At 39.0% G+C, this 19,687-nt stretch overlaps 1 protein-coding gene across 6 annotated transcripts in view; it reads left to right on the top strand.

Moving 5' to 3' along the window:
- ANKS1B (ankyrin repeat and sterile alpha motif domain containing 1B) overlaps nucleotides 1-16,665 on the top strand; it is a gene marked incomplete at both ends in the record, with an annotated part of 409,595 nt that extends 392,930 nt beyond the window's left edge. For all 6 annotated transcript variants that reach the window (XM_084206425.1, XM_084206426.1, XM_084206424.1 and 3 more), the window contains 4 exons: nucleotides 5,128-5,214; nucleotides 9,788-9,925; nucleotides 15,248-15,415; nucleotides 16,555-16,665. In XM_084206425.1, coding sequence (XP_084062551.1) covers nucleotides 5,128-5,214; nucleotides 9,788-9,925; nucleotides 15,248-15,415; nucleotides 16,555-16,665 — 504 coding nt within the window. The remainder of the gene's footprint in view (nucleotides 1-5,127; nucleotides 5,215-9,787; nucleotides 9,926-15,247; nucleotides 15,416-16,554) is intronic.
- Nucleotides 16,666-19,687: the final 3,022 nt, after the last annotated feature.

Here is a 19,687-nt window from a genome sequence, read left to right as displayed (position 1 = left end):
TGATAGTAGGTGGTACTAACACATGTTTTAAAATGTGCAGTTTGATGCCATTTAGAATTAATGGTTGCTACCAGTTTGGGAAAATATTCAGATTCTTATAATGAAGTGGATTCCAATACATAATTGAATAGGAGAATTGCCAGCTACAGTGTTGATATAGATATTAAAAATCAATATAGAACTGAAGATTCGTATGCAAAAGTAGAAAGCCAAGATGAAGACTTAAGATTTTAGAGGCTCATAAACTTTTACTTGGAATTTATTTATGTATGAGGTTGTTAGAGACTTGTCATAGCTAAATAATATTTCTTTCCTGTGTATTTGCAATATCAAATATAATTACATGTAAACTTAAAAGTGAATCTGTTTTCATTTTGGCCACTGTATGAAAGCTGAGTAATCTAGTTATAAATGCATGTATAAGTACATTGAAGTGGTCAACATGGCAAAGTAGAAGTACCAGTGTATCCCCTTTCCTCTTGGCAGAAAATAAATAAATGAGATGCAAGATTTTCAGAGGGGGCTGTGTTACCCCATGTGCTACAGTATATCAAGGGAATTTGTTAGCATCTTACTTCAACACCATTCTATGTGTGTTTCTGAATTTCTTGTTCAGCTGCTTTGTGTGGGTGTGTGCTCAGAGATACCATGGTTTGTTTGTACACTGGGGGAGCATTCAGAGGTGTTGAATTAGTGCTCTCAGTTCTGCATAGAATAAGGTATCGAGGTACAATCCTGTCTTGAAAAGGTTGAAGGCCCTTCAGGGTTGCAGGTTTTTTATTTGCTTTTTAAAAATAAACCTCTAGTTTATATTACTTTATTAAAGTCCTCTGCCTCTTAAGCCATTGTTAATTACCTAGATTTGTTAGGCGTGCTGGCAGGGTGGATCTCAAATTAGTTGGATTTTATTTTATATTCTAAATAAATGTCTAGCAGTTCTGCACAGTCTTTAACTCAAAATCAATATGCAAGTGGAAATGCCTTACTTAAGACAATTTGTAGTACTACTATAATATGAAAATAAGTTTAGGCTCTGGATATGAGAGAGATTTTTTTTTTTTTTAGTGAAACTAAAGAAAACCCATGAACAAGATGAGAAGCAAGATTGCACTCCCTCTCTTGTTCTCTCTGGCACCACTGCTCTTGCATCTCCTTGTGACCCATTTCAAAAGGAGAAATTGGGATCAGTAGTGTCCAAGCCTATGCAAGGTTTTGGCACTGTCCTACATAATGGCAGCAGTGGGTTCAGATGCAAACTCAGAACAGTCTTAAGTTCAGACCTTCATTGCAAAAGCAGTCCCTGCAGTAACCAGGTAGTTATGCAGAGGGTACCTTCTATCTTCTTCCACTCAGCTGATCTGCACTGTGGGTGCTGAGGGGATGAAGCAGCTTCATTGCAGCAGCTGCATCAAAATACAGACCAGAGTGGTACTCCAGATGTTCCTTGTTCTGAAGAGAAGGGTGCTGAGTGTCTTTTGAGAAGTCTGTGGGAGCTGCACATATGTCACATTAGCTTTAGGATGGTGACACTTCTATCTTCCTGTGTATGCACACAAGCCTGTTTTATGGTTCTTGAATTATACATGACCTGCTTTCACGTAGTCATTCACCTGTCTGGCAGCAAGGACTTCAGAGGTGGCACCAAAGCTCAGCTCTCTGGCAGTGCAGGCTGTGCAGCACAGAGGCTCCTGCCTGCAGGAGGAGGGCACCCAAGGAGATGGGGCAGGCACATCTGTCCTGACCCTGTAGGTGACCAGCTGATCAGCGACAGGCACTGGCACGGAGCCTGGGATAGGCTTGCTGTTCACCCAGGTGATTCTCCTAAAGAAGTGTAGTGAAATGAAGAGCTAGTTACAGTCACAAACAATGGAGCTCATAGGAACTATGACCAGTTCCAGTTCCAGACACTGCCCAAAGACAGTGTCCTGTCACTATGATGAACTATGATTTCATCTTTGTGAGATGAAATCTAATCCTGCTACTGTGGTATGAACATGCCTCGGAGCATGAGACCATATGTCAGCATGCACATGACATCCACTGCCAGCCTTCAACTGCGGCTCCTATAACCTTGGCTCAAGTCCAAATGCTTCCTATAGAGACACCAGATGGACAAGAATATTTTGTCATCTCATTGTGTCCTCTTGGAGTTGGTACAGTGGCTAGAACCCGAAAAGCCTGAGGAAAGGGAACACTGACTCCTGTGCCCCACCTTCTTCTCAGATTCTGGGCACAGACATGGGCAGAGATGCCCACTTGGCCTGCACAGAGGTGTGAAATGTCTGACCAAGGAATCTGTGGGACTTCATCTCAGCATCCTAGAATTCAGAGCCAAAGCGCCTACAGTGCCTGAGCAAAAGGTATTCATTCTGTATCTCTGAATTCACACGTCACACATTCTGGCATTCAGCTCCTTCATTAAAAAGAAAGGAACAACAAGCAAATAATGTGAGCTCACCATGACAACTTAAAACTGTTGAAGCTTGGAAACTGCTTGGAAATAATAATTATCTGGTGGACCTTAGTTACTGTATCACTAAGAGTTGAGCCAGGGAACAGAGCTGCGTGTTTTTCTTGATGGCACTGTAGTAATAACAAAGGATACTATTCCACTGCCCAGCTGTTTGTTTCAATGAGATTACAAGTGCAGGATTGTTACCCCAGATTCAACACTGGACTGCAGTCTTCCAGAACACTTTCCAGCACAAATCCTGGGGTTTGTATGGTTTGCAAGCTGATGAGGAATAGCCTATGCTCCTTACCAGCTGAGATGGTTTGGCTTAATAAATTACAAATGTCCATCAGTCTCTGATTCGTTTCCTAATTTGCCAGCTGTAATTTAATAGCATCTTGATAAGCTGTTTCACTCAGAGACAGTATTCTGGCAGTTTGCAACCCTGATTAAATACTAGAGGTCAGGTCTGGTCAAGACAAACCCAGGTGAATGTGGAGCTGATGAAGATGATTAAATTACAAACTAAAGGTCTAGAGGAAAGAGGTGATGAATACAACGTGGCCTGGACAACAGAATGCTTCGCCTTTATGGCAAATACCAGGCAGTGGGAATTATACCGAAAAACTAAAATATGTGAACTTGTGTTTCTATAGCACATTGGAGAAAGGGAATTTTGCTGTTAAGGAGGCAAGGAAGGAGGTAATTACAATAATCAAAATGAATAAGAAAGCTCTCTTGTGTGTAGCTGTTGGACTAAATTGAAAGGACAAAAGTTGAATGATTGCTGCCCTGCCAGACGATTAAAGTGATATTGTTGTATTTGTGACTATTTTGTCTAGTATGAGCACAGATGTGGTTTATTGCTTGTTATTCTGATAGATGTATGTACTGCAGGTTCTGTACAGTCCCTGTCATGCTTTCTGTGCATTGAAATTGAATTTTACGAAAAGATCTGTTCAAAGATCTGTTAAAATGACACACACACATACACACAGGTGGCTGCTTGCTCTACTTTTGGGTGGGAGACCAGTCCACTCAGTTCAGAGGCATGCAAATCAGATTAGTGTCTTTCTTCAGAATTTCTTAAAATTCTTCAGGCTGTTTTATCATTTAAGCTTTCATTTCTCAAAAGTGGTGAGCATTCTGGGTGAAAGGAGTTTTCTCTGGGGTAAATTGACACTTTTGCTTGCTGCCTCTCAAGTCGTTTGATACAGAGAGATACAACAATCTTCTCCATTACACAGACGGGTGGGGCTCTCCTTGAAACTTTAATGTGAGGTTTTAGCCTGCATGGACACTAATGGCAGAACATAGCTGGATCTGTAGCTTTGAATTTTATGCTGACAGAAATAGAGCCTTGTTTGGATCTGGGAGGATCGAGAGCCAATAAGGAGACACGATCGCAGGGCGGTTTTCTGCTTTAAGTTTCTGTTTATTTTGCTCTCTAGTGTTAGCATTGCCTATTTTTTCAAACATACTTTTTAGTTACAGTTTGTGTTTTCAAGTTTCTTTCTCTGCTTCTTTGGGCTTTTTTTGATTAACACAAAGCCACTGCTGCTACTTCTGTTCAGCTGCTTTAATGATCTTCTGTGTGCCAGTCCAAGACTTCTCAGCGTGTTTATACTCTCCTTCTGCATGCTGATGTTTCTTCATGTTCACCTGTAACTGTCAATAGTTCATTTCCTCTCAGGAAAATATTTGACTGATCTCTGTGATTGTTTGCAGATAGTCCCATAAATGAGCATTTTCTGAATGTTACTGTAGAAGTTTTGTGTAGAATAGTCTGATCCATCATTGCTGTTAACCCTAAAATAATTCAAATCAGTTATAAACTGTTATGCCACATTTGGGAGTTTTGTTTTGTTGGTTTTGGGGCTGTTCTAGTAAATTTGATCTGTAAACTAAAGAACTTTTTTTCCTGCAGAAAACTTAAATCTGCCCCAAATATTTTCCCAGTCTGTTCAGCAGGAAATATCTTTGCTGTGTGCATCACACTGAAGGCACACAGACTAGCATAAAAGGAAAAACAATCTTATAGGAGGGCATGAACTGTAGGTAGGAGAACCTGGCACAGAGGGAATGCAGAATGAGCCTCTGTGCTAATTCATGTGTAAAGCAGCTTCCAGTAGCAGCAGCACTCCAAGTGCAGACAGCCAGACTGACAAGACACAGCGCTGGGCTGGCAGATTGACTGGCAGGATACTCTTGTCACAAATACAGCTGCAAAGAAGGGAAAAACAGGGAAATATCTCCAAATAACAACTGATTGCAGCAAAGAAACAGTACTACAAGAGGTACTGTGCTGTTGATTCTCACAGCTGGGAGGGCAGGAGAGAGGGAGGGAGGCAGCAGTGGATGGGGCACATCAGATAGATGTCCTAAACACACACGTTTTGGGAAACACTGGTTGCATGGCCGGTCTTTTTAGGCCTGGAAAATTACTTTATTCTCTTCCTATTGTGTTAGAAAAAAAGGAGAATTTTTACTATCCTCACAACAAACTTAAAGCTATTTTAGTTTTGTAAATACAAGAGAGCATAAACCCAGAGCACAGCTGGCTGAAGAAAAAGTAAAATATTTATTTAACTTAGGTATTTAATGAGAAGAAGAGAGTGCTGTTATTGCAATGCAACACAACTCTAAGAATAATAATATCTTCGTTTTGATTTCAGAAGTCTACAGAACAGATGAAGAAAGTACCAACCATTGTCCTGTCTGTCTCTTACAAGGGAGTCAAATTTATTGATGCCACAAATAAGGTATGTGCAATTACTGAATGTTTCCTCTTGTTTCTCACAACTAGGAGAAATAGTAATACCTGGCCAGGCCAGAGAGGGGACGGGTTTGCACTTTGTGTTTTCCTTTCCTTTTTTTCTCCTCTTTTGCCCAAAATGGATGCAATGTAATTGTCATTCTCCAGAAACTCAGTCTGGAGAGCAAGTGAAGCAGCTTTAATGGCTTATTTGGAGAACATTGTGTCCAGTGTTCTGCTCTTATGTGCATGCTTATCACAAAAGGCATTCAGCAAGGAGCCTCTGTGGAGTCCTTTACCATATTCTTTTCTATAAATTTCCATAAAAATGTATTTTAAAAATTATATATATATATATATAAAAATGTTCATTAATATAATTTGATTTTAAAAAAAGATGGCTCAATAAAGAAAAAAGAAGTGGTTTTATCCAGGGCCAGCCATTCTAAAAATAGGGAACACAAGCTTTGAGTGTCCTTCCCAGACATTCAGATACCACAGCCTCTCTGTGAGCTGTTTTCTTGATGCTAGCCATTTAACTACCTGAACTGCAGCAGCTTCTTAATAGTTGCTATTGCTTTTTTTTTTTCTTCTTCCTGTATGGCAATGCTCCTGTGCTTTCTTTCTTACTTTTCTAAATGCATCCAAATCTTTAAAAAAACCCCAACCAAAGCCACAAAAGCAGAAATTAAGAGATAAATAACTCAGTGATGGACAGAACAATGGATTATTGCTTAGCCAAATAAAATGTACGAGCTCTGTAAAGAGAAGTAAAGTAATTGCATTAATTTCTCTTCTTTGCAAGTCTAAAATGGCAAGGAAATACAATCTGTTGCTTTTATATGAACAGGGAAGAAATTATGTTTTCCGCTATGTGACTAAAACTGACTAAGCAATATAAAAAAATAAATCTGACAGCTCAGCTACCTGACCAGGTTAATAATGTATGAAGCAGCTTTGTGTTGCTGAACATTCAGACCACACAGTAGACCTAACCCAGTATCCTTCAAACTTGCCAAATCAATCAGTTTTTAAGTTTAACTAGAAATGTGTTTGAAGTGGTGGATGGAAGCAGTTTTGTGAACTTCTGCTGGAGAGTGGAAGCCATATTTAGAGTTAGAAGATGGCATAATAGGAAAACTGAAGTGAAATTACTCTTGTTTCAAGTCTGGCATATTTGCCAGAGCAGAGGGACCAGGGATTGCTGTCTGCTCCTTCTTCCTTTCATTGATTCAAAACTGAGCTTCAACAACCCTCATTCCTTTTATGTTCTCTGATGTGTAGGGCATAAATCAGGATGTTGTAATTCATTCACTCCAACTTGGATAATACTGCTTTCAGCTCTTAAATCTCCTCTGTAGCACAAAGGATGTAACTGCAGTGTCCTTAGGTTTACAAAAAATCCCAGGAGAACGAAAGGAGCTCCTTGTGTCTCTTTGCACAGTGCATGGAGCCTTAGGTAAGATGGAAAGCCGAAAGAAGTTTGGCAAATTGCGTTAGTTGACTCTAGCTGTCCCACTGAAACCTAGTAGTGCAACAGATATATTTGATGGAGCTAAATATGCCACAGTCCTATGTTTTTTTCTTAAGTGGTAGATTGTTTCCTCTCCAGTTCAAAATCTGCACTGCCTTTCCCTTCTGTAAAAACCAGGTAATAGCCTGCAACTCTCCCAGAAGCGTTGTTATCATCCTTGTCCACAGTGTGCTGTTCCCAGTTCCTTCCAGACCCAAACAGATTAGCCCTGAGGTGAGAGCCTGCCCAGACTTGTGCTGCTTCCACATGAGCTTGCAGCTGACAGTGCAGGGCACCACTGAGCAACCAACGCATCGTTTGTAATGGCAAAACCAGCTAGCAGTTCTGTGCTTGAAAACTCAGCTCTCATGGCTGCTCATCCTCTTCCTTTATCCCACCAAGCTAAGAATTTGTCTTCCTAGTCCTAGCAGGCAAAGTTTCAGGTGACGAAGGAGCCCTGACCTCATTGCACGACAGCTATTTCAGCGGCGCCTCGAAGTTTGGCGTGACACCATTTCTTTGCAAGAGAGGCCAGGAGGAAATTACTGCTTAGGAAAAAAGCAGACTCACAGAATTTTCTCGTGGCTCACAGCTCACCCTAACTTCTGGGTGGTTTCTGCCAGAAGGGAGATGGGCTGGCATGAGTTAGGCAAGCAAAAGGAAGGCTGCTTAGCAAAAACCTGCTCTCTCCAAGGTATTTCCTTGGCAGAACCAGAACTGACTTTCAGCTTCCCCACTTTCTGAGAAGTACTGGAGGTTTCTCTTGCCAAACTGAAAGACAATTTTTAGAACAACTGTGCAGTGTCAGTCAGTGTCTGAGGAGTGTACCCAGAACAGGAAGCTGGTTCACAGCCTTCTACTTCCTACAGAATAAGACCATGGTCTGCTGAAGTGGGACATTTGGACACAGTAAAGGCATGCACTGAAAAATGTTTCATTTTGAAAGGAGATCACAGAGGACATCCTAGAGCAGCTAGGACAAAACCTCAATTTCACTACCAATTTCTATCTAGAAGATTTTGTTTAGGTACACTTTATATTATTCAAAATAGATTTGATATGCGTATGTTTCTAAAATTCACTTGATTTAAATTTAAAGCATCAAAATAATTAATGCAAATCCCTGTGTCAACCCCAAGTCACCTAGAAAAAGTTTCAGCATGGCAGAGCTCTTTCCACATATGATGCATAAATTACATTGTGGCTCGTGATTTGGCATAAATACTTCACATATGATTTTAACACCTTCCAAGCCTGAATTCTTCCTGCTTTCTGAACTACAGTGTTGCCAACACTACATCAATGACAGTGCATTACAGCTCCATCTGTGGATATCTAAAACCCTGGTTTTGGTATAATGTTAATTCTTATCAAAATCTTTATTGAGGGTAAAAGTTATCAATTTGAGAACAAAGGAAAAAAATCCTTCAAGTAACATAAAAAGCAAGCAATTGTTGAGCAGAGATTATACATGTCATTATAAATTGGCATATATTGAAACACAAATACTGGTTTTGTCATTTTTATGAATAATGCATTAAACAGAAATAATCAAGTATGTTGCAACAATTTAAGAAGATTATTTCTTTTCTTCAGTAAAGTTTCCTTATCTCAGTTTTCCCATAATTTGAAATTTGCTATGCTTTTTATTAAGATTTTCCCTAAGTCATGATTTCTTCAATTAGATATGTTAATACTTCTTTTTGTTAACTTGGCACCTACATGCAAGGGGGAAAGTTGCCACTTAGCAAATGAGAGAAGATATGGCAAAGCATCTGAAGTAATTTGGTTGCTTGTATTAAAAAAATAAAAAATAATGAAAGGAGGTGGAGGAAATGAGGTAGGAAGGAAAAGAGAGGGAAAACCAGATATGCTCAGAGATAGTTTTAACTTGGACAGGTGCCACCGTGGCATCAGCAAGTGGTGGCTGAGTGAGGAACTGGGACACTACAGGTGTCACCTGTTCCATGATGCAGTAGTGATGCCATCCTGCAGCAGGATATGTCACTGTGGGCTTTTGTGGAAATGCCAGAGCTGCAGCCAGCAGGGATTCAAGAAATTATATAAACTAACCCCTGAGTAAATTCCTATCCAGTGAAGCATTCTTCTCTTTCAACAAACCATTTGAAACGTGTGTGTTGCTGAAGCAAGGCCTAATCATTAGCCACTCTGCTGTATCTTCTTCTCTGGCTTCAAGGTTCCCTTGGCCTGAGCACACTAGTTATATATCAGCAGCTTATGTAATGAGAATTCATCATTTTCTCCAAAGCTTTAGGGCAGCCTTTTTTTATTCCATTGGACAGACATGCCCCCCTCTCTCCCAGGGGTGTGCTAGAGCTTACATTGGCTGTTGCAGGCAGTGTGGCTCGGTGCATGAACAGTTTCATTTTCCTACGTCTCTCCTACAGGATGCTGCTGTCAGTAAGTGGAGATGGGCTGCCAGGTCCACCTGTAGTTACCATTTTAGTAATCAGAATCCTTTCAATTTCTCACAGTTTCAGTTATGAGGGGTGTTTGGTGGGGTTTTTTTTTCTCCTGAAGAACTATAGCTAAAATTTGTCAAATGGTGTGTGCAAAAACCTGGCCATTGAGCTTGCTGGGTTTCAGCAGATTCTGTCTGTCAGTATCCTGAAACAGTGTCCCATTTTGATCTTTATACAAAAGCTCAGGAACTTCATAAGATGCTGGTATAGTGCTTTGAAATGGTATCTATTAATACAATTTCGAAGCACTATATACCAGCATCTTATGAAGTTGTGTCCTGTGTGCCAGCAAAGATGTCTCTTTGTCAAAGGAACCTGAATAAACTGCAAAGCACAAGTGGTCTCATAGGGAAGACTCTAGAACATAATGGTTTCCTACCAGACAATTGGCAATTGGAAAGGGTCAAAATTCCAAATACCTGTGTAAGCTCTCACGTGGGCTATATTAAAACTCTTCTTATTAGGACATTTCTGAAATACCTTGGTACAGTAGATCAACGCAAATGTGAACCTAAACCCACACCTTTTACAGCCCTTTTAAATTTAATTCTTAAATTGATTGAAAATATTTTTTTTTTAAACAGAATATTATTGCTGAGCACGAAATCCGTAACATCTCCTGCGCTGCACAAGACCCCGAAGACCTTTCCACGTTTGCGTACATCACGAAAGACTTGAAGACTAATCACCACTACTGCCACGTATTCACTGCTTTTGATGTGGTCAGTTCACAGGAGATACTTCATTCAACAGCTCTTTCTGCTTGTCATGGTCCCTTAGCTCTGTTAAAACATTTTCAGGATATGTTCATGGTGATTAACGGAAGGTGTCATTCATTTACCCCAGGCAAATATTGCTTTGGGATAGAAAAGGGATATTTCTGGAGTAGAGCAAAGATTTTCTTTGATATCTCATTTCCCCCTGGAAATAAGTCACCTCTGTCACCTCAGCTGTTGACTGTAAATTTAGTGAGTAGTTTTTCATGCAAGTCTGGACATGAAATTCTCATAACCTCAGCTGCAAGCCTAAGGCTTCCAAAAGTTTGTAACAAGTATGTTTGGCCAGCCCTTCTGAAATCTCAGTAGACACCAAAAGGTTGCCTTTATTTTGAAAGTAGCAAATTAATTACTTAATTCTTATTTCCTTGTTCTGTAATTCTTGCCTACGTATCTCAAAATGTTAGTTCAGCAAAAGTCCTTGGAGCTCCTATTATCTTGATGGAAAATTAGTCATTTCTTCCTATACTTATATTTTTCAGGTGGGGATACACAAACTATTATGGTTTCAAGAAATCATGAACACATATCAATTAATCAGACATGCAGTTTTCAGCTAGATTTGGTCACCTAAGTAGTGACTAAAATTTTTATGACTAAGACTTATAATCCAAAACTTTCAAGAAAACTTAGACTCTAAGTTGAGCACAAGAGAAATTTAAGGTGCTATTAAAACTTCAAACTCATTCAAGAAAAAATATTTTAATAGAGTATAGTGCGTATGAATTCTTGAAACATGCTTATATGAATAAAAATGAGTTAAATCAAAAGAACAGGGTACCTTGAACTGCAGCTTTTTATTTGGAACTGGGGAAATAGTTAACATGCACAGCAATAGTGTGGGGCAGAATTTAAATAACAAGATGTACAGGTAGGTTAGAGGAATTCTAGCATTTTGGTTGAGTGCTTTTGTTATTTAAAATCACTGCTGACATCTTAGTATCCACAGGGAGTAGGAAAATTTTGAAATTGTGTTAAAAATGGTTAGAAAATTATCAACAAGATGTTACATTATATAGGTTTTAGTGATGTGTGAACAACTGAAATTAGACTGATTGAGTGATGTTATTATTTCTCCTGGTCTATTTAAATTCTACTTAATGGTTTTAAAGTACTGCAGTTTCATTTATAGGTTTAGTAATCAAGCAGAAATGTAGACTCAGGTATTGCAGATGAAATTCATCTCTTCTTGGCAAGGGAAGAAAAGTGATCCAGGAATAATTACATTTTGCCCACTTCCTGTACTTTAGGAGGAGCATTTAATATCCCAAACAATTTTAAGGCTATTTTAAGCAATATGGAAACTTTAACTGTTTTAAGTTAGTTTTCTCCTGCAACCTAATCCTCAATTGGGTGTTACCTGCTCAAATATCCTCTTTTTGTATTGGTTTTTTTTTCCCTCAGAAGCTAGCATGTTTGATGCAAGTACAAGCTCTATAAAAACTAGCTAGATGCATAAAAACTATGCTAGATGCAGCTGTGAGTGCAAGCACAGCATAAATTAAATTTTCTATTTAAAGCCTAAAGTTCACGTTAAACTGATTGTCCCATTTGCTAATAGAAACAATTCTACCCATTTGCCAGTGGATAGAAGTACAATCATTTTAAGAAAATTAAGGTTTAAAATGGTAGAAATCCACAAGAAGATGTAAGGCATTTTAAACCATATATATTTTGGTAATACAATATATGCAGTGTTATGAAAAAAAAATCACTCTCTTGAGTCCTTCAGTTTCTCAGGAAATGTGGGCAAGTATAATTTATTTTTAGGTAGGGAAGTATTTTAGTGTAGTGATATGCAACCACAAACATTACTGATACCATTTAGGAGTGTCTGTACATTTAAATTTAACTCAGTGTTAAAATTCTACAATCAAAATTGCAGAAACATCAGACATTATTACAGAATATTGAAGGGGAAAAGGTTTGGGGGAAGAAGAGGATTTACTGCTCAATATTTGAGATCCACTTCACTTTCATTCTTTTACTAATCAGCCTTAAATCTATGAGTGAAGGATTCCCTCTGGAGAAACAAACCATCGACACAGCTCCTTTATCAATTTCTGGTTTGTGTATTGGAGATTCCCAAAGTAATTTCCATCAGATGATCCTTCATTGCCCAGTGCACCTATGGATAGGAGACAACAAAGACATCAGTTAAATTGTAAGGAAACAGTTAGCCAGTGCAGTAGGCTGGCTGAGTTAAAGATGAAGAATCCTGACTCAGACTTGGGCTGGAGCTCTGAATTGCAGCATTTCCCGGCAAAGGAGCCAATTGACCTCATTCCTCACCTCCCAGAAATCCTGGCTTACAGGCACTGGCTTGCTCCCTTTCCCTCTCTGCCCTAGCACACAAGGAGCAGGATTGCAGCAGCCTGGGAAGCACCACAGGCCTTTCTCCCTCCCCTCTGAGGTGCTTGATGGGGCACTGTGAGAGCCAGTGTCTGCTACAGCAGCCAGGGCTCTACAGCATCCGTGCTCGCTGTCTGTCCCAGGGAGGCCTGCATCCTTCCTTTGGTGCCATGTGCTTTTGAACTTTGGAACTTACTTAACTTTTTAGTGCAAATAATCTCCTCATTCCATCAGAAGAATTTCCACAATGGATTTTGGTGTGGTTTTCCACCCCTGTCCTGAAGGGAATCCTGTTTGTACCCGTCCAGTATAGCCCCTGCAAGAATCTGTACCAACTCTGGTCCTCATGATCCTCTCCCAGTACTACAGGTGGGAAATTCCTCAAACCAAGTTTATTTACTTATGGGTTTTTTTCCAGATAAATTTTTAAAATTTCACAAGGTACACTTTTAAAGCCCTCCTTGTCTCCATTTGCAGACTTCCCTTTGTCAAGGCTCTCCCACAGTATACAATGTATGAAATTTATGTACAAGCTATGGCTTGGTTTGCATTTCAAAAATTGAACAGAACACTTGATGTTCTATTTTATTTGCTATATTTCAAATATTTATTAACCAGAGAAGCAGTTACATGTTTCTTATGGTTTTCAGGTCCCAGGCAGGCCTGTTTTTTCGTTTACAGACAACAAAGGAAAACAGATAACAGTGGCAATATACAAGATGCAGGACTTAAACTAAATTTATGGCTCAGTATGGCAAACTTTCAGTCTGTCTCTGGTCCCATCTCCCAAATTTTCAGGCCTGTCTCAGTGATCTTTTTGTGTGCCAAGCTGGGTGGTGTATTTTCTCAGTCCTACTAGTATATTCTCCAACAAGCCATTCCTACACCTTGTCCTGCTGATGTATTCCATAGTAATATTAATAATATCCACTGCAGACAATCCCATCACAATATAGTACACTCTCTTACTGTCACGACAGCTGATTCTAAAGACACCTCTCTTTAGAATAATATTCTTATCCCACTTAAATTACACTCCATTTGAAATTATATTATTCTCTACATTTTTAACAACTATACTCTGTTGCTCTTAATTCCTTGGCCAGCATTCTACTAATAGGCAGAGCACTTTATAACAGGCTCTTTAGTTTTTCTTTTATTATTCCACTGGCAAACTGCAGCCTCAGTGTTTTTCAATTCTGGACAGTTTCCCTTGAAGTTAAAGGGGAGATAATTTGGAGACTACAGCTATCAAATCAGGCATTTTTATTGGGGAAGCTATAAAATTTTGGCTGGCTTGCTGTTGTTACTGTAGTTGTAACAGCAGAGAGCAAGTCCCAGTGCAGGAGTATAATTGTTTTCTGTCTGACCTAACACAGAGCAGAACTGGCACCTTTATAAGAAGCTCTTATAATGAGCAAAATATGCTGAATTTAGCCTGTATTACATCAGTATACATGAGTGATAAAAAAGGAATGGAAATTCTTCAGGGAAATTAAAGTGTTAGGCATGAAATACAATGCTTGTCCATTTAACTTTGTTTTAATGATTGAAGGGACTGAAAACAGTGTACTTCCAAGTGCATTGCATTGCTTTCTCACTTACTGCAAACTTAACAGTTAGACTAGACTAGTAAAGACATAACTCATTTGAAAAAGCATCAGAAAGGTGGGAATTTTAAGGGATCACCTAGGTTCAAACAATGCAGAATTGCTTCCTACTATAGGCTATGGAGATGGAGGAAGGAGAGAGTAACATCTGAATCATATCAAAGGTTTATGAATTATTGCAAGGGGACTGTAGGACATCATATGGAGGCAAGCCAACAGGCTTGCCTTTGCTCTGCATGGTTCTAAAGATTATTGCAGAGTTAGTAGCCCAGAAATAGGCTCTAGTAGGAGCATAAAAATAGGCTCCAGTAGGAGCCTGAAAATAAATATACAGAAACAAACCCACAAACCTGAAGAAAAATTACCATAGGACTTCACTTGCTGTTTAGAGTAAGGTCACATTTGAAACTCCTAGCTGCTTTTTCATTGATGCATAACTGTACTGAAAAGACATTTATATCAACCCCTCCGATACCTCATTCATGCCTTATAAATATTTCAACAGGTTTTTCTTCCCCATATTCGAAGAGGATTTAAAGTATTCCACCTATAACACTGAACTGGTTTTAGGCATAATAGCCTGACTTTTTTGATTATGCCCAGCAACCTCCGTTCCCCTTGCTTACAGGAGTGTTGTTACACAACTGTTTGAGCTCAATTTTACTTGTAGGAAACAAGCCCACCAGAAGGTTTCCCCAGGACCTGCAGCACGCCCTTGAAGCAGTGGCCTGACCTGCACACACAGCAGTGTGTGCACTTCCAGCCCTGGCTCTGTGTCCCTTTGAAAGCATCACACCCAAGCTGCAGCCTCTTCCTCTTGCTGTGCTGCTGGGTGAGCACAGAGCATCCCAAGGCATGTGCCCAGGGAAGCAGCGAGCCAGGCTGCTGGCTCTGGAGGAGGAAGGGTCAGCACAGGAGTTCTGAAATAGAGCGAGGCCCAATGTCACATTGCAGCAGGGCAAGAGGGGCTGCACCCCGAGAACAGAGACACGGGATAAGGTGGGAAGGTGGGAAGGTTAATGTACTTGTTCTAAAAAGAGATGGCAACACACTCACCCACTCACATTTTCATGTTTAGTAAGACGTTTTCAAGGGGTTTAGAAGTAATTACTTTCAATACAATAAATTACTTTTAGATTGTTTTTAATCAGTGAGAAATCAAATGACAGATGTAAACATCACAGAGACTGAGGAGCCTATTACCAGAGTGATTTTAATTATTTACATTGCAAATCGCTACCCTACTTCATGTACCTGACCATAATTCAACCTCACCTCATTTTTAACTGTTTCTGTTTTGTTCCAGAATTTAGCTTATGAAATCATTCTGACTCTAGGACAAGCATTTGAGGTGGCCTATCAGCTTGCACTACAGGCACGAAAAGGGGGCCATTCTTCAACCCTCCCCGAAAGCTTTGAAAACAAACCCTCTAAACCTATCCCCAAACCACGTGTTAGTATTCGGAAGTCAGTGGTAAGTAGAAGGTAGCAATGCATGCAAAAAAATCCAAGATTCAACTATACAGTTAAGAGTTTATATACTAGAAGCTGGACAAATAAAATTACCTCTTGAGTCAGAAATGCTCCATCATGCCACGTCTGCTCATCAGCTGGCAGGGTTGTGTCACCACAGCACTGGCAGCCATTTCAAACAACTGTTTATTTCAGATTTCTCCAGATTAAGATGTTGCTTGGTTAGTGTTGTGTCTTATAGTAATTACTGAACTTTAATTAATTCCATTTAATCAATGCATACCTCTCAAACTCCGCAGTTTCATGGACTTTCCTAATCTATCACCTAACTTGTGTGGTATACAATCATGGCATATGTATCCTAATCAAATTACAAATCCAAATCAATTAACAATTACCCTGTCAGACCAAGCAACTTCTTTCCTTTTCTTACCCTTTTCTTTTTTCTTTTGGTTTTTTTTGGGTTTTTTTTTTTTGATCTGGGATTAAATATACCTTTTCAGTATTAATCACAGACTCCTAAGAAACAAAGCTCATTGAAGCATACGTATTGATTGCCTAAAAAGTGCCCTCCTGAAGTGCAGAGATGACAGAAATATTCTTTTACAGTAGACCTTTTTAAAAAATTATGAAAACTATTATAAATTAAGTGAGAACACAAGCACAGGGTGATTTGGGAGGGAAAGGAGAAAAATGACCTCACAGTGTATCATAATCACTGACAATAATGTGAGAACTGGACTCTATGACACTTAATTATTGGGTGAGGGGAAGGGGAGGGGGGGGGAAATGTATGACTGTACCCTTTGTCATCCATTGCCACAGAATCTTCCTCCATAAAACTTTAAGTAGAAACATTTCCCGATGCCATCGTCTGTCTCATTAGCGAACAGACTTCTCAGGATGAAGTGTGGCTTTAATGAAGCATGATGCCCTATAGCTTGGGGGTAAACACAGCTCTGATCTCAACAGGAAGAAGAAGGCAGCCATGAGTACATGGGAGTGTAGACACCACCATACTTGCTGCTGTACGACTTTGTCAATTCGGGATTTGCCCTGTTAGTTTAAAGAAAAACCCTCTGCTCAAGCTGCCGTGCACGGAGATGGTAACCCGTCTGTATGTTTGCATTTGTCTTAAAGCAGATAGACCCATCCGAACAAAAGACTCTTGCGAATCTACCCTGGATTGTTGAACCTGGACAAGAGGCCAAAAGAGGCATTAATACCAAGTATGAAACTACAATTTTCTGATACAAAACTGTCCCCCTGTTCCTTGTTGTGCCTTGCACGCCAAGCAGTCACAGCACAGCCTTTCCTTTATGGCAACGTTTCAATCCAGCAGAGAGGAAGACTGCACTGTATGAGTGGCCTTGTAACTAACAAAAAAGGCTGACAGTCATTTCTGGTGATGTTCTTCTTCCTGCAGCACTGACTGAAGAATGATTCTATATGAAGACTTTTAAAATTAAAGTCCACAAGAGGAGTGAGAAACCTTATTTTTCGTGCAGTTCTCCCTTGTGACTCTGCCACAGTGCTTTCTTTGATTTCTTATTTTAGAATTCTACTTTTTAAAGAAAAAAAAAAGTCTCTAAACTAATACTAATGCTGCCTACGAGTAGAGTATTTGATTGGGTTTTTTATTTAAATCTTGGCAGTTTTTAATTGAAATAGAACCAGAATTAATAAAAAGATTACTTGTGAAACCACTGAATTCATTAATAATTACTGTGTTGAATAAAGAATTCATTAAAGTGACAAGAAATTAGGCACCCTGATTTCTGTGTGCACTGATTTTATATGTAATCATTGATGTCCTTTGATCCTCTACAGAAATGAGAACCTCTTGCATTGTAGCAAAGGATCAGAGTTTTATGAATGGTTAGAAAAAGGTATTAATAATGCACAGAAAACATTTATTAGATATTTTTATGGAAGAGAAGTACTATAGGAAAACATATGAATATTTATGGAAGGAAGCCAGATTAATTATGAGAAAGATTGTTTATTTTAAAGTTAAGTAAATGACTGCTATTGCAGCATTATGAAAATTATAAGAGTTGTAGCATCAGTGCACTGGATGTTCTGTGTGATCAGTCTGAAATGAAAGTGGAATGGTCATTCTACTACACCTACATATAGTTTATGCAGTTCAACATTGCTATAGCCATGAATTCTAATAGTATTTTTAAAAAAAATAATCTCAGTGGTTCTAAAAAAAGTCAAAACCATGGATTTTGCTATCAAGATTTCTGTCACAGAAAGCTTGTTTGGAAGAGTGTTGATAAAATTCTACTGCAAAACATTTTCTAAATAAAAACAGCAAGAAAAAGAAAAAAATTCCAAAGTAATAAAAATGTTTTCATGAAACAAAATAATTAAGCATTTGCTTAATATTTGGTTAAACAAGATTTACTTACTTTTTCTTTAAAGTGTTTTAATTTTTTTAATGTCTGTGGAGTATTTGTATAATACCATGATGTATATTTATGTAGAACTGAAATTATAACAGTAAAATATCATTATAGGAAAAAAAATGACATTTTAACGTATATTGTTCTTTCCAGTCAAATTGTGAATCATTTTGAAGTTCATTATAGAGATATTGATGAATTGTGTGGTTGTCTTAATGTTTTTTTAATTATTATTTCATATCCAGCTGAGGTTTTTCAGTTAGAATCATCAGTTGGTATATTCCAAAAAATGGATAATTGAACTTGGTTTAAAACTGATAACTGTATATGGTTTAGTTAAACCTAATCATAGCTCTGAGTGATGACATCCTTTTAATACAGTATTCAATTTACTTGAACAAAATAGTTCCTTGTACATATTTTTGCTTATTCACTGTTGATATGTACTTAGTCAACTGACAGGAAAAAAAAAAAAAAACCCACCACTAAAAATATGGTACCAAAAGGAAAATTGTATAGGAGAACAGTAAATAGTAGCCTCACTGCAACAAATACTTATGTAAATATGCTTGGGCTTCCAGTTATAAATTTTGTAATTTTGTCATTTATTTATATCCTATAAAAGCACACAAAATAAAAGGAAGTTGTACAGTCCCAGCTTTGTGTATCATTTAATCATTGCTAAGGGAAATCAGGGGCCTGCTGCAGAGGAGACTAAAATCAGTGAAAGATCCCCCCCCACCCCATTTCACTGATTTCACTGAGCTTTAGATCTTGTACCAAGGAAGCCTAGGAATTACTGTGGAGAGAATTTTGGTTTGCAATACAGATTTTGTTTATGGATGGTAAAAGCATCACACTTTGAAGTCCTCAATTAACTGGTTCTTCCATGTTCTACTCAACTGCTGACTTCCCATATTTAATCACACCCTCTAAGATTTGTGCAGGAGTTATGCTAAAACACATTCACTTCTGGCACGTAAAGTACAAATGGGCCAGGTTTTCAGGGTATAAAACTGGGGCACCTCTTGTGCAGCTGAGTGACCCCTAAAATTAAAGGATGAGACAGGAGCTGCAGCAAAACTCTGAGCAGATGTAAAGGAAAGGTGTGAAACAACAGGAAGGACTGCCACCTTGCAGGAAGAATTTGATCTGGGTTCATCAAAGAGATGTCAAGCAGGTAAGGTGGCACAGGAAGCAGCTGAACTCATTTGGGAGAGATAATTGGGGCAAGAGAGACTGACGATAACTAGCAGGACTGATAAAAGATGAGACAGATGAAAGACTGGTAGGGCAGAGAATTGAGAGTGAAGGTTCTGGGACACAGGCAGTGAACAGCTGAAGCCCCCACAGCAGGCAGATTTAAACTGGAAGGAAAGATAAGAATTAACTCACATCAGGGACTTCTGTATTTGCAGAATCCTGGGATTTTAGAAGGAAACACATCCGTCTACTCACCAACACCAGTGTAAGCCAGTTGGAGAGAAGCCCACGGGGTCTCCTCTAGCATGGGACAGTAGTTCAGCAGTCTTTTCTTCAGATCCAAAAGGATTTCTACAAACTTGCACTAATCCAATGGAGTTTCCACTTGATCTTTTGTCCTTTTTGGTTGAGATGACTTTTCATTTAAGTTCCTGGTTTGCTGGAAATGCGTAGGCAGTAAGGGGATAATGGTCAGTCTTCAGAGTGAAGGTAGGGAAAAACCAGAGACCTCTGTAAGATCAGAAAGTCAGGAAAATTGCTGTTCTTGACCTCTAGGGTAAAAGGGAAGCAAAAGCAGGTCAGGGAGGGCATATGAAAAAGCTGGAGCATTTGGATGCTGGAAAACCGAGAGTTAATTCCAATAACTGACTTAGAGTGGG

Source organism: Fringilla coelebs, assembly GCF_963513975.1.
Source record: "Fringilla coelebs genome assembly, chromosome: 5".
Taxonomy (NCBI): Eukaryota; Metazoa; Chordata; class Aves; order Passeriformes; family Fringillidae; genus Fringilla; species Fringilla coelebs.
Note: the sequence above shows the minus strand (reverse complement) of the source record. Positions and strands in the feature narration are given on the sequence as shown.